The 21060-nt window shown below is 42.8% G+C and overlaps 1 protein-coding gene and 1 non-coding gene across 7 annotated transcripts in view; one reads left to right on the top strand and one right to left on the bottom strand.

Moving 5' to 3' along the window:
- PHF20 (PHD finger protein 20) overlaps positions 1-21060 on the top strand; it is a 144328-nt gene that overhangs the window by 108559 nt on the left and 14709 nt on the right. For 5 of the 6 annotated variants that reach the window (XM_045885700.3, XM_045885702.3, XM_064573100.1 and 2 more), the window contains 4 exons: positions 6969-7067; positions 8961-9125; positions 10102-10280; positions 17835-17934. In XM_045885700.3, the coding sequence (XP_045741656.1) occupies positions 6969-7067; positions 8961-9125; positions 10102-10280; positions 17835-17934 (543 nt within the window). The remainder of the gene's footprint in view (positions 1-6968; positions 7068-8960; positions 9126-10101; positions 10281-17834; positions 17935-21060) is intronic. The other variant, XM_064573101.1, reaches the window with a different exon arrangement.
- LOC123852182 (U6 spliceosomal RNA) lies at positions 18517-18628 on the bottom strand. The gene has a single exon (XR_006792802.1). It is a non-coding gene; the product is annotated as a U6 spliceosomal RNA (small nuclear RNA).

The following is a 21060-nucleotide window of genomic DNA, read 5'->3' on the forward strand; positions in this document are numbered from 1 at the left end:
AAAGAATATTCTAGAATCAAAGGGAGCCTCACCTGTGCTTATTACCTATTGTCACATCCATTTGGTTCATATTCTCACTCTGGGTAACCCTCGACTTTAGGCCCAAATGAGTCTTGGGGCACTGGAGTGGACTCGACCCTTCTTTGTTGCCATCTACACCTTGTGGCACTAGATTGGCCTTCTTACAGGGACATGCTCTCTCTCCCCTTAAAAGAAAGAGGGCAATATGAGGTTACTTAGATGATAGTGCCTAAAAGAGAGAACCAAAGTGCCCTGCTTCAGCAAGGCAGAGGTTTATTTCCCTCTCAGGTCAAACTGCAAGCTCCCCACAGTGGCTCTGTTGTGGATCCATGAAGTTGTCCAAGGCCAGCTCATTGTTGCATTATGCTTAGGTGTTGCTTTCCTCTGTGTGGTCCAGGATTGCTTACCACCTTGCCTTTCAGCTCTTTCTTTTAAGGGTATCACCCAGAAGTGCCACGGATCACTTCTGTTCATAGCCCATAGGCCAGAACGTATGTCCCTGGCCCCACCTTGCTCAGGAGAAGCTGGAAAATATTCTCTTTTAAGTGGAGAATTGGGTATTGGAGAATGCATAACACTCTCTGCCATGTGAACTAAGGCAAAAAAAATGCAGGGCTTGAGAGAGGGGTTTGTTGGAGGGCCCTGTGGGCTGGTGTTTGGGTGGGATCCATGGGGGGTTGGGGAACTGCTGGGAGAAGAGGCTGGGAAGGTAGGCATGGTGAAATGGTAGTGTTAAGCCACGAGTATCACCTCCTCTGGTAGGCAGTGAGAATCCCTCCAAGAGCATGCCCACTTCTACTCTGCCCTTGAGCTGCTTGCTGTCCCTTCATGCAGATCAGAGCATGCTCTGGTTGCTGCTTGTCCCAGCCATGTGGCTGTGCTCTGTGGTGTATAGGCAGTTCTCCCGTAGATGATGTTGGTGTTATTCTGTGCCTTTCCCTCCTGGAAGCAGCGGTCTAATGTCCTTCTGCTCTCATAAGTCGGGGATGGTCTGGTGGAGAAATAGGGAGCAGGCTGTACAGAGGGAGAAAGAAGTGCTCTGGTACCTTTTTTTTTTTTTTTAATATTTTATTTATTTATTTGGCAGAGAGAGAGACAGCGAGAGAGGGAACACAAGCAGGGGGAGTGGGAGAGGGAGAAGCAGGCTCCCCGCAGAGCAGGGAGCCCGATGTGGGGCTCGATCCCAGGACCCTGAGATCATGACCTGAGCTGAAGGCAGTCACGTACTGACTGAGCCACCCAGGCGCCCCAGGGCTCTGGTACTTCTAATGGGCACCTACAGCCTGAGGAGACAAGTGGCCATCCTAGAAAAGCCTCACCCTCTTCAGGTGACAAGCTGCTCTCTGATCCATCGCTTTGGCAGGAAATTGCTCTTTGTGCAGCCAAGCTTGGGCAATCTGGAAGAAGCTGTGCAGTCAGGCTCATATTGTGTGGGTCATGGAACAATTGGTCAGGCTGTCCAAAGAGAGAGCTGACAGCAGACCAGTCTCACCATCCATGGAGAGGGTATTGCAAGCAAGATAGCAAAAGCTAACATTTGAGAACTTGGCATGTGCTTAGGCACTGTTCCAAATTCTTTCCTTGTATTATCTTGTTTAATTCCCAAAACAATCCGTATGAGGTGGGTACTGTTGTGCCCAGTGATAAATTAGAAACTGAGATGCAGAAGAGTTGGGTTAACTCGAACCAATATCTCTACATCTAGCAGGTGGTGGAGCCACGATCTGAATCTAGTTGTAGAGCCTACCCCCTCACTCTAGGCTCTGTTTCTGTTTTTTTTTTAGGATTCCAGGGAAGGATGCCCTGCCCCTGGGTCCTGGAGTAGGGAGTAAAGAGTGCTTCCCAGAAGGAGACTTCCTGTGTACATGGGTAGTCTGAATGAGTTCTGCCTGTTGTCAGCATGTCTGCCTCTGTACCTCAGGGAATCACCTGCATTAGCTTAGTCATTGCTGGACATTTGTCCTTGTGAGCTTTGCCACATCAGGCCACATGTGACTACACAGTTTACAGCCAGAAGCCAGGGTGAGACTCTGGAGATTTTCTCTCTTCCCTCTGCATTCATAGGCCTCTGTAGAACAACTTCCTAGAATAGCTCTTCTTTTTAGCTTCATTGTTTACTCCTCTAATTGAAGCCTTTGAAGGGAACTCTTTAAAGCTTAAGGTGACCATATTTCAGACCAGCTGCAAGACTTGGGAAGCTTTTAGTTACAAGTAACAGGAACTCCTATTTGAATTGACTCTACAATCAAGAGGGTGTGTTGGTTCACATAATGGGGCAGTCCAGGGGAGGTACGGCTCCAGGACTGTCTTACCATCTTGCCTCTCAGTGCTGTTTTCAGGCTGGATACCTTGTGGTCATAGGGTGGTAGCCAGTATCATTTAAGACTCCATACTGCTTCAGTCAAATCTAACAAGAGAGTAAAAACATATCCTTTTTATAAATGTTGGACCAGAATCCCACATGTGGGTCAGATCAGTCCATTCTCATCCCTGCCTTAGGAAGTTGGCCAGGCTCAGATTATCTAAGTCTAAAATTGTGACCAGGGCTATGGGATTACTCTTACTGATTTAACTGAGTGTGGAGTCAATCCTGTTCAAAGCCCTTACACGCTGCCCAGTAAAGGAGGGGTAGAAAAGATTCTGGGAGATAGGTATCTCCTATACCCAGCAGGTGCAAGGTGAGAAAAGAAACCTGCAGAGCCAGGAAACCAGGTGGTGGTGGTGTTGAACTGCAAAGCAGATCCATGCCCTGTTTCCCATTTCAGGGACCGTGCACAGGGCCCAAGTCCTCAGAGGTCTGAGTTCTCCTTTTCCGTTTAGCAATCTACATGATCTTGCAGCTTCTCTGAATTTCACTTCCTCCTCTGTTGAGTGGTAATAATACTAAGGTATAGCTGCATTTTATGCAAAATTATCAGTTTGAAGTTGTATGATATAAAAAGTCTTATGTGCAAAATTTGAATTAATGCAAATCCTAAGAAACTGAGAAAATTCATTAGCCATGTGATTTCAAAGCTAGTAGGCCAGTGAAAGTGTTCATTATGTCTTCATTTTATGGGAATGTTCGTTATGAATTATGTGACTTTGAATAATGTGGGAACTTCAGGAATCCCTTGTATGGAATGAACGGCCCCATTCTTCTTTTATTGCCTTTTGGGTTCCGTAAAGGATGTGATGCTGTTTTATAAAATGTAAAATGAGGGGCGCCTGGGTGGCTCAGTTGTTAAGTGTTTGCCTTTGGCTCAGGTCATGATCCCAGGGTCCTGGGATCGAGCCCCGCATCAGGCTCCCTGCTCAGCAGGGAGCCTGTTTCTCCCTCTCCCACTCCCCCTGCTTGTGTTCCCTCTTTTGCTGTGTCTCTCTCTGTCAAATAAATAAATAAAATCTTAAAAAATAAAATAAAATGTAAAATGAAAAAAGACCAAAAAAACCTCCCATACTTAGATGATAACTGGGTGTGCCCTGGTACTTGGCAGTTTATACCCTACATCTTGACCTCTCAAGGATCCAGGACCAAGGTGACCTCTCTTCTTCAGCCACTTCTACTGACTGGGTTAATGCTGTTAGCCTTTTGGTAAACTAATGGATATATATAGTTACTTTAATTTGGAGGTCATTAAAACCTGAGTTTACAAATCAAAAACTGGATTGGGCAGCAGTTTCTATATGTTTGTGTGTGACGATATATCAACTACTTTTTTTTAGAGAGATTTAAAAAAAAGTATTTATTTTTTGTTTGTCAGAGAGCAAGAGAGAGTGAGTGAGCGAGAGAGAGCACAAGCAGAGGGAGTGGCAAGCAGAGGCAGAAGTGGGGCTCCCTGCTGAGCAAGGAGCCTGATGCGGTACAATATATCAACTTCTATTATTCCTTTACTCAGATGCTTCCAGTGGCCTCCTAAGTCACTCGTAGTAAAGGCCAACTTCCTTACAAGGCCCTACATGATCTGCTTCTAGCCACATCATCTCTCCCTCAACCGAATTCTAATTTCAGTTCCAGTGGAGATATGCAGGCCTCCTTGCTATTTATTGATTTCAGATTCCAATTGTTCATTGCTAATATATAGGAAAGTAGTGGACTTTTGTATATTAACCTTGTTTCTTTGCAACCTTGCTATAATCACTATTTCCAGCAGGTTTTTTGTTCGTTTGTTTTTGGCCAATTCTTTGGGATTTTCTACATCGACAGTCCTGTCTCTGCAAACAAAGATAGTTTTATTTCTTCCTTTCTAATGTGTGTAAGGAGCCAGCACGAGAGCGGGGGGAGGGCAGAGTGGGAGGGAGAGAAAATCCTCAAGCCGACTAGGCGCTGAGAGTGGAGCCCAACTTGGGGCTTGATTCCATGACCACAAAATCAAGAGTCGGACGCTTAATCGACTGAGCCACCCAGGCGCCCCATGAGTTGTGTTTTTATATCCGAGGAAAACTGTTCTCAGGATCAGAGGAAAGTAGGTATTGTTGATAGCTTTTGTAAGATTCAGGAGGCATTTGACTGTGTTTTGCTAATCAACTGTATGACCTTGGCCAGGTCAACTTACTTCTTTGGACGTTGGTTTCTTGATCTTAAATTGAGTATTTTTGTAAATTAGACTAAGGTATTTTCTAGAGTTCTTGTTCGTTGAACTTTGTTTCTCAGTTGTGGAGTACTTTAACTGGGAGGGAACTTAGAGACCCTTAAATCCTGTGTTCTTTAGCCAGTTGATTAACTTCTGTCTGTAGAGCCCAGACTTGCCGGCTAGGAGGGCAGCCCACTATCCTCTCTGATGGTTCCTGGATGCCCATTTGGGAGAGGAGCCTGGGCTGCGGTGTTGACATGGTGATGAAGAGCCAGATGAACTTGTTTTCAGATATCTGTTTGATGTCAGGCAGGTCCTTCACCTCACCGAGCTTTACTTCTGTAAAATCTGTAAAATGAAAAATGAAAATGTAAAATGAAAATGATATACACAGGTTGTTGTTAGGATTAAATGAGATGTTTGTGGTTTCTTTGCACACAAGTGCTTAGTTAAAATCAGTTGAATCTGATTGTTTACCTTACCCCATAACTGCTTTGTGATCATCTTGATTCCACATCAGAATCACTTGGAGAGTGTTTTTGATGCCCTTGGAAACATGCTAAGTGAAAGAAGCCAGACATAGGAGGTCACATATTATGTGATTGCATTTATATGAAATGTCCGGAGTAGATACATCTGTAGCCACAGATGTGGAATGGTGCTCACCAGGGGTTGAGGGCCTGGGGAGAAACTGCTTAGTGGTAAAGAATTTTCCTTAGGAGTGATGGGAATGTTTTGCAGCTGGGTAGAGCTGGTTGCACAACATGGTGAATGTACTACATACCACTGGATTTTTTTTTTTTTTTGCAGCTTTATTGAAGCTTAATTGTGCAGTGAACTCCCTGTATTTAAATTGTATAATTTGAAGAGCAACCCAGTCAAGATAGTAAACACATCTTTTGCCTCCCAGACTTTCCCTATGCCTCTTTTTAATTCCTCCTTTCTACTCCTCCCTTCCTCTCATCGGGCACTGTTTTTTAATTTTAATTTTAATTAATTTTTTTTAAGATTTTATTTATTTATTTGACAGAGAGAGCACAAGCAGGTGGAATAGCAGGCAGAGGGAGAGGGAGAAGCAGGCTCCCCACTGAGCAAGGGGCCCAATGTGGGGCTCGATCCCAGGACTCTGGGATTATGACCTGAGCTGAAGCCAGTCGCCCAACCAGCTGAGCTGCCCAGGCGCCCCTTGGGCGCTGAAATAGACTACTTTTCATCTAGAATTTTATACAAATGGAATCATGCAGATACTAGATTTTATCTGGCTCCTTTCACTTAGCATACTTATCTTGAGATTCACTTAGGTTGCTGCACATACTAATACTTCATGCTTTTATTGCTGAAAAGTATTCCATTGTGTGAACACACCACAAGTGATTCATTCACTTGCTGATGGACATTTGGGCATTTTTTACTTTGTGTGATTACAATTACAGCTTCAGTGGACGTTCATGTACATGTCTCTGTGTGGACACGGTATCCCTTCTCTTGAGTAAATATCTAGGAGTAGAGTGGTTAGGTCCTAGGATATGTGTGCTTAAACCCTTCTTGACATCTACAGAGTAAGGCTTGATCAATTATATGAAATGCTATGGACACATTTGATAAGCAAAACAACTGGATTTTTGCAATGGTAAGGCTGTTGTTAACTTTGAAAACTGAAAACAGTCTCAGAGTGGTAGGTGGGAAGATTTTTAGAATGGAGTTAGGAAAAACTGAAGTGAGAAGTTTGGACAGGGAGTGTTGATGACTTGAGTTTGCTGTGAAGAGTAGCAGAGAATGAAGCTGTGGTATTTGGAAGGTGCGTATTGTTCATTTTTAAATGGGTAATTTTATGTTATGTGAATTGTACTTCAATTATAAAAAAAAAGAAACAACATCTTGACATGCAGGTCACACCATAAGCCACATAAATCAGCATCTCTATGGGTGGGACCTGGGCACTCACTTTTTAAAAATCTCACCCGGTGATTGTAGTATGTAGCCAGTGAGGAGTGATCTAAGTAGGGTTGGCAAACTTAACCTGTAGAGGGCCAGACAAATATTTTCAGCTTTGAGGGCCATAAAGTCTCCATCTTCACTCCTCAACTCTGCTGTTGAAGCATGAAAGCGGCCATCATCAATATATAACGAATGAGCATGGTATGTTTCAACAAAACAAATTAACAGGCAGTGGGCCAGTTTGCCCACCGTTGGTCTAAAGGCTAGATGATGGAGAAGGGGCTCCAGAACCTTGAGGAGGATAGAAGGTAACCTCGTAGGCAGAACCAGATCCAGAACTCTGTTCCTTTGCCCATTTTAGTTCTTCACATTGGACATACTTACTTGAGAATGAACATCTTAGTGATGGAAACAAGATGTTAGAAAGTCAAGACTTACACTTATTTTTAATTCCAGCTGCAAAAGATAAGGAAAAGAATAAAGAGAAGAAATTCAAAGAGTTTGTGAGAGTGAAGCCAAAGAAAAAAAAGAAAAAGAAAAAGAAAACCAAACCTGGTAATTTTCCCCTGGGGTGTTTCACTTGGGTTTCCTGCCATGGGTTGGGGAGGGGTTGCTTTGTCTCCTGGCCTCTGAACTTGCACTGAGGAGAGGAGGGGCCAGCAGGCCTTTAAGGGAGCTTGTGGGCTCAGCCTGGCATGGACCTTGGCAGGGGAGGAGTCTATTCATCCTGGGTGTTACAAGGCCACATTGGCATTTAGGAAGACCTTCTTTCTTTCTGCATTGGCCAGTGTGCCCTGTCATAGGGTAGTGCATGTGAAAGCATTATAATAAGAGAGAATATGCAGGTGAATGATTGTGTTTGTTTGCACACACAACTCTTTTCTTTTTTTAAGATTTATTTAATTTATTTTTAAAGATTTTATTTATTTATTTGACAGAGAGAGACACAGCGAGAGAGGGAACAGAAGCAGTGGGAGTAGGAGAGGGAGAAGCAGGCTTCCCGCTGAGCAGGGAGCCCGATGCGGGGCTCGATCCCAGGACCATGGGATCATGACCTGAGCCGAAGGCAGACGCTTAACAGCTGAGCCACCCAGGCGCCCCTTAGGATTTTATTTTTTTTTATTCTTATGTTAATTCCCATACATTACATCATTAGTTTTAGATGTAGTGTTCCATGATTCATTGTTTGTGCATAACACCCAGTGCTCCATGCAGAATGTGCCCTCCTCAATACCCATTACCAGGCTAACCCATCCTCCCACCCCCCCTCCCCTCTAGAACCCTCAGTTTGTTTTTCAGAGTCCATCGTCTCTCATGGTTCGTCAGGATTTTATTTTTAAGTAGTCTCTACACCCAATGTGGGACTCTTATGACCCCAAGATCAATAGTTGCATGCTCCACCAACTGAGCCAGGCAGGCACCCCTTGTACACTCAACTCTTTTTATTTTTTTAAGATTTATTTATTTATTTGAAAGAGTAAGAGCGGGGGCGGGAGGGGCAGAGGGAGAGGGACAGAGATTCTTTTTAAAAATATTTATTTATTTGAGAGAGAGAACATAAGTGGGGTGAGGGTTAGAGGGAGAAGCAGACTCCCCACTGAGCAGGGAGCCCGATGTGGGATTCGATCCCAGGACTCCAGGATCATGACCTGAGCTGAAGGCAGGTGCTTAATGACTGAGCCACCCAGGTGCCCAGGGACAGAGATTCTTTTTTTTTTTTTTTAAGATTTTATTTATTTATTTGACAGAGACACAGTGAGAGAGGGAACACAAGCAGGGGGAGTGGGAGAGGGAGAAGCAGGCTTCTCACGGAGCAGGGAGCCCAATGCAGGGCTTGATCCCAGGTCCCTGGGACCATGACCTGAGCTGAAGGCAGACGCTTAACGACTGAGCCACCCAGGCACCCCAGGGACAGAGATTCTTAAGCAGACTCCGCACTGAGTGCAGAGCCCAACGTGAGGCTCAATCTCATGACCCTAAGATCACAACCTGAGCTGAAACCGAGAGTCGAATGCTTAACTGCACCACCCGGGTGCCCCTACACACAACTCTTAAACACGTATCTCTGAACCCTTTCAATAAAGGATTTACTTCTTGAAGAGTGTGTGTCTAGCTCCTACAAAGATGTTAAGAAAATAAGTGTTCCAACCTTGGGAGACCAAGGGATGCCATGTTTTATTCTTAATATATCTTTTGGCTTAGAAAAACAATCTTATCAGAAAAAAAGGGGAGAAGGGTGATAATTGAGGAGGAAACTTTTGGTTTTGAGGTTCTTGGAGGTAGCTAGAAGTTTTAATCCCTAAATCTGTCCTCCACACCGCTTTGTACTGACTTGCTCCTCTGCCATGGAGTTGTTTGAACAGTGGGGCTGTTGGTTGGGTGGGATTGATTCTGGAATGCCCTGATGATATGTGGGGGTGCTGATTCCTTTTTGATCCTATCTTCCAGAATGCCCTTGCAGTGAGGAGATCAGTGATACCTCTCAGGAACCATCTCCACCCAAGGCATTTGCTGTCACCAGGTGTGGGTCCTCACATAAGCCTGGGGTCCATATGAGCCCACAGCTCCATGGCTCGGAATCTGGAAACCATAAAGGGAAAGTGAAAGTATCCGGTAAGGAGACTGTCGGCTGACTTGATCATTTGTATAGCATTATAGTCAGAGAAGGCTGGATTTATGTTGACAGTGTGACTTACTCCCCAGGCCCTCTGCAAGTACAGTCTGTTATATTTTCAAAAGAAAGAAGTACATCATATAAAACAAAGGCTATTAGCTGTGCCTTTCCTGAACTTTCCTTCTCTCCAACTTTGGCTTTAGTTGAATGCCTCTTAGGTACCTCCAGGCCATTATATCTATAACCCCCAAAATCCATTATACCCCATCCTCTTGCATACCTGCCCTTCTCATTGCTCCATTTTTTATTGATGGACTCTGCATCTAATCTGGTTGCTTGGGGAAATCTGAGTCAACCTTGAAGGTGCTTCTTTTCCAGCAATTTAGAGGGTGATTGTGAGTTTGGAAGGATTTAATAAGTATATGGAAAGTACTTACAACAGTGGTACAAAATACGTGATCAGTAAAGGTTAGCTGTAATTATAACTAATCAGGCACCAACATCTAGTGATTCTAGTTCTGATTATCCCTGGAATCTGCCCCTTCTTCATTTTCTACTGTCGACAGAGTTTTAAAGGTGGCTCTGAATGTAGACTTGACAGTAAGCCAGATCCTGGCTGGAAGGGATGAGGTTGAGGAACATGTTTGAGTCATTAGGATGATGATCTGTGTAGTTCATGGGGAGTTACAGCCTCTCTGCCAGTGAGCTCTGTGACCTTGAGCTGCCACTTACTTTGGGCTTCACTCTCAGTAAAATGAGGAATGGAGTTCGGTTCATCAGCAGGCAGCATACGTCATTTGGGCTGTTGCTAGATGACAGGCCCAAGGGACAGACTGGAGTTCCTGTTTCCCAGCTCTGTGAAAATTCATAGAGGAGTGGGGCTGTACGGTCACTTCCACTCTTGACATTCTAAGTTTTTGAAAATTTTATAACTATAATTTAAAATAGTGACTGTTGTTTTTCCTTTCCTCTCAGAGGAGGATAATCTGAGTGAGTCCTCTTCTGAGAGCTTTCTTTGGAGCGATGAGGAATATGGTCAAGATATTGATGTGACCACCAACCCAGATGAGGAACTCGATGGGGACGACCGCTATGATTTTGAAGTGGTCCGCTGCATCTGTGAGGTTCAGGAGGAAAATGACTTCATGATTCAGGTAGGTAGAGCTTCCAGGAGACAGGCATAGAGAAACACAAACTGGTCCTTGGAGGGAATTTTGAGGGGCTGCAGTTTGAGTACAGCAAACATAGAATCATGTTAGAAGCCCCAGCCAGACAGGCAGTATTAGCAGTAGCACATTGAGCTTACTTTTTAGTTCAGCTTCCTCTGAATCTCAGGCTGGTGTAAATAGCCTATTAATAGAATGAGAGAGGACTTGAAACATCACTGAGTCTAAAAGTCTCCTGCTCTGCTTGGGGCAGCTGGGACCCACAAATGGGAAGGGCCTTGCCTGTGGTCACACAGTGAGGAGTTGAACATCAGGGATCCGAATCTCTGGAGTGGCAGTTGAATCTTCCTGTGGTCCCTTGCTTTCTCTCTGATGTAAAATTTCCATATGGCCTTATGAAATGGAGGCCAGTTTCATAAGTTGTCTGTCTCTTGTTCTTTATTTTCCTGACATTTGTATCTGTCATCTCCATCTCTGGGATGTGCCTGTGGGGTAGGCCTCCCTGCCTGCTGGGGGAGAGCGTCACTGGCCAGCACCTGCTTGCCTCTGGCCCTTTTCTTGCTCTTAATGACAGTTCTGGTGAGGTGGCTGCTGGCTGGCTGACTCCAGAGGCTGTCGTAAATACCCTGCTTGTCTAGGCAGCTGCCCGGAATGTCCAGGGCACCTGAGTTTTTCAAGTAAGTCATGGTTATTATATTGGTTAGGATTCTTTGGGAATTTCTTTGTTTTTCAGTAGCTTTCGTGGTAACCTCAGGGAATTCAGAGTACATAAATGGTCTCAAATAGTACCTGATATTTATGACCTTTAGTAAGCTTTAGGTCAGTGGTTTTCAAACCTTTTCAACATCAGAACCCATTTTTCTAATGGATTCTTTCATAGAACCACAAAATATATCACAAGTTTAAAAGCAGTAGTTTTGAAAGTTCAAAATAGATCATCTTCACTTTTGAGTTCAGAAATGTGAATGGTGTGCTTTTTCCCATGAAGTCTGACACACAGGGTTGTGCACGACAGTTGCCAACTTGAAGCATTTCAGTGACTCGATAGTTTTTCTCTTTTTGTGAGACGTGGCCATTTCTATGGGTGACTTTTCCTAAATAGCATGCTGTGTGGTCACTGATTAATCAGAGATGGGAGGGAAAGCTTTGTTCCGAGTGTAGCACAATACTGACCTAGCCTAGCAGTACAGTTATGTGTACTGGTAGGCTGTGTTGTCTTTAAGTTTGGGACACATTTGAGTGTGCATTTTTTGTTTTAATTTTAAAACATTGTCTTATTTTTAAAAAGATACCCATTTGTAGAACCTCTGAAGCTCAGTGGACTACAATTTGGAAACTCTTATACAACATGGAGACTATCATTTAAGTAGAATTTTTTTTGTTTTTTTTTAAGATTTTATTTATTTATTTGAGAGAGAGAGAATGAGAGAGAGCACATGAGAGTGGGGAGGGTCAGAGGGAGAAGCAGACTCCCTGCAGAGCAGGGAGCCCAACGCGGGACTCGATCCCGGGACTCCAGGATCATGACCTGAGCCGAAGGCAGTCGCTTAACCAACTGAGCCACCCAGGCGCCCCTTAAGTTTGGTTTTTAAAAGGATGTTGAAGATGGTTAGTTTTTATCCTGTCTCTTCTGGGCGTGTGGTCAGTTCTGGCCTTGGAAGCCTGATTTGGTCTTCATTTGTCCATAGAAATCTTTAGTGGGTGAGTAATGAAGGCCCTTCTTGGCAGGGCTGTTCCAGCTAATCAGTAGAAGAGACCCAGTTCTGATCCACTGTACTTTTCCCATTGACTTTTCTATAAGTAGCAAGGATGATGGGGTGTTCAGGGAGGTAGAGCTCGATTTGGTATTATGTGCTCTATGAGGAAACTTAAGTTTAGAGCTGTTGAGGCCATACCGGCTGTAACAGGAGAGTCAGGAACTGACTTTCATCTCCAGCTTCCTAGGCTCTGCATGGCCTTCCCCTAGCTTAGCTCAGCTCAACGCTTGTGGCTTCCTGTGGTATTGTGGTGATGATGAGCTCACTTCAGAACACTTCGTGTTTTGCTGTAGAAGACTTTTCTCTGCTGTCCACTTGCTGTCCAGCTGGCTTTGTGGTATAGAGGGACAGTTTTTTACTTTCCCTGTCATTATGAGCAATGTACCTTTTCCACTCAGTAACTTTAGCAAAAGGCATACATTTGGAGGGAGCTCTGGAACAAATGAAATTTAAACTTTCTAAATGTATTCATCATCTAGTTTTAAATGTATTCATCATCTAGGAAGATCCAATGATTATTTTTTAAATAAATTTTTTTACTTACATTGGTAATTTGCACTACCCTAGAATACATTTAGAGTTTGTTTCCTAGAAGGTGCATATATTACTTTAGAGGAGTAATTTTCTCTGATCATTTTCATTATTTGATTGGTATTAACATTACTCAAGTAAATTATTATTTGATTTTATTTACCAGTGCTAATAATTTAAATCATTGGGAGGTTAAAATCTTACTTAATAATCATGAATATTTGAGAAATCTGGGGGCCACATAAAAATGAACCTCAGGAAATCCATTTGATATTTAAATTATTTTAATTTTCTAGGGCAGGTTTGGGCAAACTTTTTCTTAAAGGACTAGATGATAAATATTGTAGGCTTTGAGGGCCATGTGTTCTTTATTGCAGCTATTCAGCTTAGCCCCAATCAGCCATAGGCATTACGTAATAAATGAGCATGGATGTGTTCATATGATACTTTACTTATAAAAACAGGACTTGAACTGAATTTAGCCTCTTGGCTGTAGTTTGCTTTAGACTAACAAATACGTATTAGGTGCCAAACCCAGTAAAAGTTGTGTAACAGTTTTGTTTTTTTTTTTAAGATTTTATTTATTTATTTGAGAGAGAATGAGAGAGAGTGCAGGAGAAGGAGTAGGGTCAGAGGGAGAAGCAGACTCCCTGCTGAGCAGGGAGCCTGATGTGGAACTCGATCCTGGGACTCCAGGATCATGACCTGAGCCTAAGGCAGTTGCTTAACCAACTGAGCCACCCAGGTGCTCCTGTGTAGCAGTTTTAACCAGAAGTCCATTTTAAAAGCTTTGTTTATTTTAAAATTTGTATTGTTTGTTTGTTGCTAGCTAGAGCATTCATGTAGTTCAAAGTCCAAAAAGTATACCTAGGTATAGAGAAAAAAATCTGACCCCACCTCCCCTTCATGGAAAGCACCCTCTATCAGCTTCTTGTGTAGCATTCTGGAAACACTCTGTGGCTAACAAATACATTCTCTTACTCCCCCCTGCCCTTTTTTATTTCGTGGTTAAAAAAACATAAAATTTTACCATTTTTAAGTGTGTGTGGCATTAGATGAGTACATTTATATTGCTGTGCAACCATCTTTTTTTTTTAACACAATGTTACTTTATATGTAGTATTTTCAATATCTTTTCTCATTTAACAATAGATAAGTTCAAGCCCATTTCATTTTCAAACATAAAAAAGCTTTGGGCACCTGGGTGGCTCAGTCGTTAAGCTCTGCCTTCGGCTCAGGTCATGGTCCCAGGGTCCTGGGATCGAGCCCCGCATCCGGCTCCCTGCTCAGCCAGGAGCCTGCTTCTCCCTCTCTCACTCCTCCGCTTGTGTTCCCTCTCTAGCTGTCTCTCTCTCTCTGTCAAATAAATAAATAAAATCTTTAAAAAAAAATAAAAATAAAAAAGCTTCTTTATTCTTTTTAATGGCTGCATAATGGATGGATCATAATTTATTTAACCCCTTCCCATGTTGATGACATTTAGATTGTTTCTAACTTTAACAATAATGTAATGAGTAATTTTGTGTAAGTACACCTGTTGGGCCAAGTTTTGGAAGTAGAATTCCTGGGCCACAGGTTATGTGCATTTGTAATTTTGATAAATATTTTTGTCATAGCAATATTGTATAAACTTGCCCTGGAGCCTGTCCCAGTGAACAGTCTTAGGAGCATCCTTTTCAGTATAGGATATTATCGGACTTTATCTTTGCTTTGCTCTTCAGGTAAGTGAGAAAAAGGGGTGCCTGGGTAGCTCAGTCCATTGAGTATCTGACTCTTGATTTCAGCTCAGTTCATGATCTCAGGGTTGTGAGATTGAGCCCCTGGTCAGGCTCCACACTCAGCACGGAGTCTGCTTGAGATTTTTCTCACTCTCCCTCTCCTTCTGCTCTTCCCCCTGCTGGCATGCATGTTCTCTCTCTCTCTCAAATAAAACAAATCTTAAAAAAAAAGATAAGTGAAAAAATAGTCTATTGGTATAGCCATTTTGTAATTTTTTTAAAAAGGTATTTATTTATTTGAGAGAGAGCAAGAATGAGCATGAAGGGGGGGAAGGACACAGGGAGAAGGAGTAGCAGACTCCCGGCTGAGAGGGGAGCCCGACGCAGGGTTCGATCCCAGGACCCTGGTGAAGGCAGATGCTTAACCGACTGAGCCACCCCGGCGCCCCTGTAATTTATTTTTAAATAAATCTTTAAAAAATTTCATACTTGGGGCGCCGGGGTGGCTCAGTTGGTTAAGCGACTGCCTTTGGCTCAGGTCATGATCCTGGAGTCCCGGGATCGAGTCCCGCATCGGGCTCCCTGCTCAGCGGGGAGTCTGCTTCTCCCTCTGACCCTCCCCCCTCTCATGTGCTCTCTCTCATTCTCTCTATCTCAAATAAATAAATAAAATCTTTAAAAAAAAAATTTCATACTTGTAGCATTTGGAAAATGCAGAAAATCACAAAGAAGAAAACAATTACCTAGAGATAAGCATTGTTAATATTCTAGAATACACATACACATGTATATATAAATGAAAATTATGCTCTGTAAATAATTTTTCATGAGAATAACACTTTTAGGATAAAAGCATATGTTTATTATCAAAACTTCAGGCAGTACATAAATGTATAAAGAATTACTTGGTATTTATATGTAATCCCCAAACCTAGAAATACTAATGTGTATGCATATTATTAGTCTGGTTGATTTCACAGTAATTATATTAATTCAAGTAACTATTCATTAATTCTTTTAGTGGGTGATTTGAACATCTTTTTAAGAATTAGATATTTTCATTTGACCTGTGTGTTCATGTGCTTTATCCATTTTTCTACTGGATGGTCATTTTCCTACTCATTTGTAGAGGCTTTTTTAGACCTTGTTTTGTATTGGCTGCAAGAACAGTTACAACTGCTTGTACCCACTTTGTCATCCATCTTTTGACTTTCAGATTTTTTGTTTGTTTTTATGAGTCAACTATATCAAACTTTTCTTTAATGAATTCTGAAATTTGGATAACAGTTGCTTCCTTATTGGAAGTTAATAAAAGTTTATAGAAAAATTTGTAACAGAATTCTGTCATGGTTGGTTCTGGTACTTTTGAAGTTTCACTTATTCTTCTTAAAGCGATGTAAATATTTGATCCACCTGGAATTTATCCTGGTATAAGGTGTGAGGGCCATGGCTACCCAGTTGTCCCAACACCATGCCCCATTACCAAAATGTCACCTTTGTTTATTTTATTTCCATATGTATTTGGATCGCTTTTTGGATTCTCCTTTTCCATCTATTTGCTTATACAATTCTAATTATTTTACCTTTATAATATTTTTAAACTATCTTATAGGGCTAGTACCCCCTTTTGTTCTTTTTTACAAATTTCCTGGCTATTAATTTTAGGATCAGCTTATCCAGTTCTACAGCTATTAATTTATTATTTTTTTGGTACTACATTATTTTTATAAATTTACCTAAGGAGAAAGGACTTCCTTATGATTAAGACTGTTGCTATCCAGGAATAAGATATTCCTTACCATTGGCTTAAGTCTTTGTGTCCTTTAAATAGTATTTTAAAATTTTCTTCACAGAGATCTTGCATGTTTTATTCTTAGATATTCTATTCTTAGATAGTCTTAGGTTTATTAGATATTTTATGTTTTCAGTTATTATTCGTGTTCATTTCTAAATTTAAACTTTTAAAAATGAATAATGTTTTTTAGCCAAACCCATGCGAAAAAAGTTATTTTGAAGTTTTCAACTTAGCTGTATTTGATTGAATTTTAGTGAATCCCAGTTCTCAAGAAATTTCAAAAGTTATTGGTGAGACAGACTTTCATTCTTAATTCTATTTTTCTGCAACTAATTCTTTGTTATTGTGCAGCCTTTACTTTCCCCCTGAGCCTTAGTTTCTTCATCTGTAAATTAAAGAATCTGGATCGGATCTTAGCTAAAGTCTGTCTTCCAGCTTTGCCTCTGTTGATTCTGATGCAGTTAGCTTCCTAGAGGATTCATATCTGCCCAGGAAAGCCCTCTTGATGCTAGGGCCTGTCTGGCTCCAGACAGCCGAGGACTGTCTGAGCTTTGGACCTTAGTCCCTTGTGGCCAGGCTGGTGGCCCACCCTCAAAGGCCATGCTGGGAAGGAAGCTCATTGTCCACCCTCCAGAGCTATCCATTTGGTTGCATAGTTAAAGGCTTAGGGTCCTGGTTTGAGATGCCATGAAGTGTCCTAGTATCTCATTTGGCATCGTTTTTTCTTTCCATTCTCTCCAGGCCCTTAGCCCTCAGGCTTACTATCCTCAGGCCATCCACACAACTTCTGTGCTGCCCTTACTGTCTCCTCCTTTCTTTCCCTCTCTCCTTCTGTCCCTCCTTCTCCCCATTCTCCCTCTACCCCCTTATCCAAGTAAGGCAGTGGAGCCTCAGGGTAAAAGAACTACTGGCTTTACCATTACACAGGCCTGTGTTCTGATCCACTGTTGCCTCTCTTCAGCTGTGTGACCTTTGGTAAGATTTAGAGAGAATAAACTCCCAAGTGCTAGCATGTGATTATTCCAGGAGGTATCAAAGTAAATCAGGTTGCCCAGTTGTAGTGGTAATAGGTGCATGAAGGCTGTGTGCTGGGCTCTTTGATGGACGTTTTTATATGTGACCCCGTGATTGCTCACAAACAGCCCCCATGGTCAGTAGGAAGAGTACCCCATTTTGCAAGTGGGGAAGACTGAAGCCCAGGGAGGAGGAGTGACCTGTGCACGGTCACACAGCTAATGAATGTCTGAGCTAGAATTCAGACTTAGGTTTTAGTCATTCCAGGTTAATCTTCCTCTAAGGACTTGAACATTTTTCTCTCTGTTCTCATAAAGTGATCAGAAAAGTTAAAGCCTCTAGAAACGGGAGTGAAAATAGTCATTTTTCTGAGATCAGCACTGTTTTATAGATCTAAATGGTCTTCATCTGTGCTGTCCGGTGCAATTGCCACTAGCTTCATGTGGCTTTTGAGCACTTAAGATGTGGCTAATAGGACTAAGGAGCTGAATTTTAACTTAATTTGTTAATTTAAATGTAAAGAGCCACAGGTGGCTGGTGGCTGCCTTCGTGGCCAGCACACTTGTAGATGAGGGGTTGCAGCTCAGCTCCTGAGCAGGTCGTTTGGGAGTACTCTCCCTCCCCTTTCCTTCTCCCTCCCACTGCCCCTGCCCCCCACAGTGGGTCTTGCTTCTGGATGGAGGATACCTTCTGAGTTTAATTTTTATTGCTTCTCTAATTCTAACAGTGTGAAGAGTGCCAGTGCTGGCAGCATGGGGTCTGCATGGGATTACTGGAAGAGAATGTGCCTGAGAAATACACCTGTTATGTTTGCCAAGACCCTCCAGGTAGAGATTTCTGGAGTCAGGGATATTAACAGTATGTCACCTTTTCCACAGCTGGCCATGAAGCAGCCTCGCTGTCTGTGGTCTTGAGACTTATTTCTTTGACATTGGCTAGACTGACTCTTCCTTGTCCCTGTTGCTAGCTCACCTGGTAGACTGCTGTCCTGAACTTAGCAGTAAGAGAGCATGTGGGAAGCCTGTGGAAAGCCTGGCCTTGAGCTAGAATTTTTTTTTTTTTTTTTTTTTAAAGATTTTATTTATTTGACAGAGAGAACACAGTGAGAGAGGGAGCACAAGCAGGGGGAGTGGGAGAGGGAGAAGCAGACTTCCCGCTGAGCAGGGAGCCTGATGCGGGGCTCGATCCCAGGACCCTGGGATCACGACCTGAGCCGAAGGCAGACACTTAACGACTGAGCCACCCAGGCGCCCCTAGAATTACTTTTTTATTGTAGTAAAAATCATGTAATATGAGATCTACCCTCTTAACCAATTTTTAAGTGTACAGTACAGTATTGTTTATAAACTATAAACACAATGTTGTACAGCAGATCTCTAGAACTTTTTCATCTTGCATGACTGAAACTATAAAAACTGGAATGCTTTACAGATTTGCATGTCATCCTTTCCTTGCTTAGGGGCCATGCCAGTCTTCTCTGTATTGAGCTAGTTTTAGAATATGTGCTGCTGGAGCAAGCACCTTTTCCTTTTATTGAGGGTTCATGAAGATGTGGGCTGTCTTGGCTTTTTGGGGCTGTTGAAGGGTTAGGAACCTGCCTCTGCTCCCTCTGGTGGCACCTGCCCTCCATTGCATCATTGCCACCTGGAAGAGAGATAAGCCCTTGAGGGGAAGGGGAAAGGTGTAGTTGATAGGGCTTGATTGCTACCCAAACCAGCGAATTAATTCCTTAACAGGATCATTTAGTTTCATTGTTCCATGGCTGGCTCGGCTGGCCTGTGGCTCTTGGGTTCCCTTTTCCAGAAGTCTTACATATCTCTGGTTCTTGTCTTGGTGTCAATGGGATGGTGATATCTTTTCCCTTCACCACCTGTAAGGTTTCTCCCCTTGGCTCCAGTTCCATGATCCCAAGGTTAGGCAAGACTAGACAATGCTTAAGTGCCTCTACTTCTGTTGATTCTTTTTGTCCTATGAGGTAGGCCTGGCGGGAGCTCTTATTCCCATTTTTGCTTAATGAGGAAGAAATTGATGCCCGGGGACATGAATGACTTTCCCAATCTCGTTAAGCAAATTGGAATTAGAACTGACTTGTGGGGTCAGATCTTGATTTTGCTAGTTGTGTAGGGAGTGGCTAGTCACCGTAGTTTGTGTTTTAGAAGTGTGTCCCCTTGGGACCTGATGACCTCTGTTGTGACACTCCTTGTGCTAGATTAGTCCATAGATGGAGAGGAATCTGCCTGTTTGTCCCTTTATCCCCAGGAAAGAATATGGTCAGAAGATTAGTCTGTGAATCATAGATTATTAATGGGCAGGATCTGAGAGACCACTTAGTTCAGCCCTGACATTTGATAGGTGAGCAAATACAGGCCTAGAAGGGACATGACGGGGCTAAGACCAGTCAGCAAGTTAGTGCCAGATAGGAGATGAGAACCATGGTCTTTGACCTTTGTTTCGTAAAACAAGTGGCACTGCTCTGAATCCTCCTGCTCAGGTCCCTTGTGCAGCAGCTGCCTCTGAGACGCTGCACATAATCCCTAGGGCTCCTTAGCGCTGCTTCAGAATCTCCTTTGTCCACTTTACTATCTCTCACTCCTCCCCTCCCTCCACTCTTCCCTTTTTACAGATCATGCACGCCATCTTCATCGACTCCTCTGCATTTGCTGAACTTTTACAACTCTAATTGCCAACGCTGTAAATAGACTCCTCCTTGAATCGAGTGCTCCATGTCTTTTACATTTATATTTATAGCCTGTGTTTGACTCTGCAGTGTCTTGGACTGGAAGTTTAACCTAACAGATTTATTCTTTAAAGGTTAAAGATGTTTTTTATAGAATCGAGGTATATCCCTACCATGTGTTTTAGTAAAGCCAGAAAGAGCCGAAGGACCTTGATAGGGATTATATGGGTCATTTCAGGGTTTTTATAGATATTAGGAAGTAAACGCTTGTCTGGTTGAAAATTGTTCCTTGGGCTTTTGGAGCAGGAAATACTGCCGAGTCACATGTAGTTGTTTTCAGTTCTTCCTAAGGATCCCTGTAATGAGCAAGACCACTGAAACCATCCAATTCATCTGTCATTATACTAGATGAGAAATGGAGGTTCAGAGAAGGGAGGGTGCTTGACTGTTTATATTTAGTAAGGTGGTAGGTGACAGTTGGAAGGGCGACTTGGAGCTTCTTTCCACTTGATAAATCCATTCAAGATGTCTTTTGCCATATGCTGGGGATACAACCATGAACAAGATGGTTCCTATTATTCTTGCTCTTAGTGGAGTCAGGGCCAGAAACAGATGTCAAAATAAGTCAAATAAGCAAGAAGATGTTAGATAGGGATGAATGCTTTGGCGCGGGGGAGGTTAGCAACCAGATAGGGAAGGAGTTAGGAGGCATTGAAGAGGCTTTCTTACTTTGAAGGTAACAAAAGGCCCATCTGAGGAATTGGAAAGGTGCCGGTCCTTCAGGGGCCTTGGAAAATAATGCTCCAGACAGAGAGGATGCTAGAGCAGAGATCCTAAGACCAAAAAGATGGATGTGTTCCAGAAACTGAAAGGAGGCCACTGCAAGGGCTGTAAGGGTGGGGCAAGGAGGGCAAGAAGGACTGGGTGCAGTTGACTCATTAGGCCAGTGTTAGGGCTTTGGCTTTTTTTTTTTTTTTTTTTCTGTATGCAGTAGGAAGTCATTGAAGGTTTTAAACAGGAGATGTAATGATGTGATTTAAATTTAGAGAGATACCTAGGTTCCCACTCCCACCTCTGGCCTGTGCTAGGAGATCAGGAAATTTACATGTCTTACTTCCTTATTCCCAATCCCTAGAAGGGAGCCCAGGATATAGTAGGTGCCAAGTAAATGTTTATTGGATGAATAAATAAAATGAACACACCAATCCATCCTTCCAGTAATTTATGTGATAACTGTGCAATGATACAGTGGTCTGGGTTCCTTCAGGCCGAGTAT

The sequence above is a fragment of the Mirounga angustirostris genome, unplaced genomic scaffold, assembly GCF_029215605.1.
Source record: "Mirounga angustirostris isolate CCGP_5_RB_7025 unplaced genomic scaffold, mMirAng1.0.hap1 SCAF_10, whole genome shotgun sequence".
NCBI classification, from domain to species: Eukaryota; Metazoa; Chordata; class Mammalia; order Carnivora; family Phocidae; genus Mirounga; species Mirounga angustirostris.